General features: G+C 44.4%; 1 protein-coding gene across 3 annotated transcripts in view; it reads right to left on the bottom strand.

The window, feature by feature from the left end:
* The window catches only part of IMPA1 (inositol monophosphatase 1), a 16,033-nt gene that overhangs the window by 4,171 nt on the left and 8,518 nt on the right, over positions 1–3,344 (bottom strand). For all 3 annotated transcript variants that reach the window (XM_011372543.2, XM_023538024.1, XM_023538025.1), the window contains one exon: positions 1,551–1,659. In XM_011372543.2, the coding sequence (XP_011370845.1) occupies positions 1,551–1,659 (109 nt within the window). The remainder of the gene's footprint in view (positions 1–1,550; positions 1,660–3,344) is intronic.

Genomic DNA, 3,344 nt, shown 5'->3' with positions numbered 1-3,344 from the left:
AATCTGAAAAACGCAAAGCTCTGAGCTCTGAGCTCGTACATACAGTGAAGAGGTTGGTGGTTGCTGGAGGCGGGGCTCGGGGTCAGTGCAATGGGTGAAGACGGTGGACAGGCAGGAACCTCCAGTTGCAAAATAAACAAGGCATGGGACAGCATTAACTGTGGTTAATACGTGCTGCGTGTCAGAAGTTGCTAAGAGAGTAGATCTTAAATGGTCTTATCACAAGAAAAAAAATTCAGGAACTGTGTAGGGACGGAGGCTAACGACTTACTGCAATCTATACAAGTACCCGCCATGACGTGTGCCTGAAACTAACACGATGCCATCTGTCAATCAATCTCAATCTAAAAAAATGAGGCGATCCCTCTTGGAGACAATGAAGTGAAGAAAAAGTAGGAACTAAGAGAGAAAAATTAAGGCTCCTGTAGGAATGAAAGAGAAACAAGACATGCCCATCGCCCTCCACCCTCAACAGACACTCACAGGAGCAAATGCACAGGAGACAGAACTGACGGGCTAAGGAGCTCGGAAACCAGGAACTCCGATCACACGACGGAGACAAACGCAAAGAAGGGGACCACGCCCACGCACACGACGGCAAAACTAAACGCGAGATGCTGCTAATGCGGGTTGTGGGGTTTTTTTGGTTGATAAAGGCTCCCCCCAAAAATCAACAATAAAAGAGAGAAAACTGAAACCGAAAACAACCCAGTCTGAATTAAATACCCTCAAACAAATGCTTGTGAATATGGGGGAAAGTGTTAATTCAGAAATATAAAAACTGAACACAGAAATGGAATCCTCCCCTCCCCCCTCAGAAAAGGAAGAAACAGAAGAAGAGAATTGAACTCAGACAAGAAGTGGAGTAAACAAGACTAAACTACAAGGGACTCCAAAAAGAACAGGTGCGAACGATGGTGCAGGACAGGGCGGGGACGGGCGACAGCACGAGGAAGGAGTGAAAAGGGCCAGAGCTGTGGCCCGGATGGAAGACGCGAGCGGGGCCGTCGCTCACCGGGGTCTCCGCGGAAGACGACGAAAACGGCAGGCCTCAGCTAATTCTTAAAACTGTGACTCAAGAAACTTGGGGGAAAAAGACAGTAATCTACAGGTTGAAGGAGAAAGCTCCCAGAATGAGCAATTCCAAAATATATCCTTGTAAACAACAAGCCATGACAGATTAAAAGAAAAAAAAAAATTCCCAGAGGCTCCAAGTGAACCAGGAATAATTTAAGGGCCAAGGAAATGAGATGGGCATCGGATTTCTCAAAACAACATATAAAGAAAAACAGCGAAATTGCATTTTCAAGAAATGTAGTTTGGACTTCCTTTCACTAGGAATGTTACTACGACGTTTTTGTATTATACTATTTCTGCAAAATTTCTTGTTCGAAACTATTTTCAAGTAGAAGTTTTTAAATTACATTGCGAAATTAGAATTATGGTACTGATCCTATGGCTAATTAATAAAAAGTGTCATTTCTAAACGAAGATTCATTCTTTAAAACGTTAAGTTACTGGGACTTTCGGGGTGAATGAGAGGAGCTTACCCATGAATGGGAATGCAAAGAAGCTTTTCCATGTTAGAGAGAATAATCCTGACAGTCTCCGGTGTCCTTAAAGAGCCCAGCTCTGTCACCAAGAGGGACTTGGTAATATCTAAAAGAAAATGTGGTACATAATCACGTGAGTTTAATAATAAGAATTCTGGTAAAAATTTGACACTTGTAATTCAGAATAAAATAAGACATTTTTACCTCTCTTTCCAATTGTATCAAATCTGTTTACTTCTAAGGCTTTAAATGTTGAAATACTGATAAATGTATTTTCCCTAAGTGGCCGTTTTACAATCATCAGAGAGGGGAGCTTTTTAGACCATGCCCCCAAAGTGGAGAGAATAAGCACCCTGCCTGCCTGCATGAGGGAGACAAGCAAATACCTTAACTATGTCAAAGTGGAATTTAGAAATTAAATTCAATAAATAACATACACGGATTTAAAATAAAACGAAAGCTAGAAGCGGTAGCTCTCCCGTCTGGCCGCCATCTACTGATGTGACAGTGCCCCGTGCTGCCCGTCCCCTCTGGAACTGTGACTGCCTTCGTGACAAGTCGGCACGCCTGGTTCCAGGCTACCACAGGGTCCCCACAGCCGTGCTCACGCCAGCTGCCGGTCTGCTCCCCAGATCGTCCTCGACGTGCCTATGACGGCCCTACTTCTTCTAATAAACATGCGATCTAAGTAAATACTATGTAAGAAGAAAAAAAAAATTAAAAAAAGGGAAAGAGCTGTTTCTGGGAAAGTGCCACATTGCTCTAATTCTGAGGCACGTTTTTTTCACACGTTCACACCCTGACAAGCAGGACGCTTATTCCAATCTTCAGGCTCTTAGAGCTCTATAAAAAAGGAAATGAAAAAAATCTGTTCTCAAACTAAGCATTCGAGGAGAAAAATCCTGACAGCGTTGGGGGATTCTGAATTCAAATTGTTTTGCAAGTATCTTTAAGTTCCTGCTGCATTTAAAAGAATCTGAAGCACGAACTATGTAAAATGTTGGACACGGTTTATGGAAGAAGGGTGACTCGAAACCTCCATCGGCTTTCCGTCACACAGAAAGAACACTTGCAATGCCAACTGTCACAATCATAAAAAACGTATAGGCATCATTTTTAATAACTCTCAACTTTAACAGAATTTTTTCCAATTTCCTGTGTAATAACTGATCCCAGTGGCATCAGACTGAGGGATTCTACGAAGAATTTGGGATGCAGCTGCTGAAGTCAGGCACCACGAAGTCTCTGGGGGCACAGAGCCAGCCCCTCACCCTCCCGCCCCTGCACCTGCCGAGCGCTGACCCGGAAGTGTGGTTGTTCAGCTCCACCTGCTTTTTCCACATTGAATCGGTTACCATCCCCAAACAACGAAATACAAGTACATCGTAACAATCGCACCGAAAATGAGAGAGAGGGTCGACCCACCTTCCTGCTGTGAAACCTGCAGTTTCTGCCCGTTACAGAAAGCCCCTCTTCCCTTCCTGGCCGTGTACATCTTGTCCTCCACGCAGCTGTACACAACTCCGAACTCCATCTGCGGACGACAAACAAGTTTCCTTTACCCAAGCTGGCTATTCGTCTCCATGACATCAATACTTTTTCTAAGAAAACCTGGTATCCTGACGAGTAGTGCTGTCAAATGGCTAAACTGTGAGACCCTTAAAATACTCACATGGAGATTAACCAGAGGGAGGAGGGCCTCAGATCTGAATCGCTGACTCCCATGCGTCCGCTTCTTAACGTGAGAGCGCCAACCTTGACCCAACCTTGACCTCTGCCTCTCGCCTCAGA

This window comes from Pteropus vampyrus, unplaced genomic scaffold, assembly GCF_000151845.1.
Source record: "Pteropus vampyrus isolate Shadow unplaced genomic scaffold, Pvam_2.0 Scaffold209, whole genome shotgun sequence".
NCBI lineage: Eukaryota > Metazoa > Chordata > Mammalia > Chiroptera > Pteropodidae > Pteropus > Pteropus vampyrus.
The sequence above is the reverse complement of the archived record's forward strand: the minus strand, read 5'-3'. Positions and strand labels throughout refer to the sequence as shown.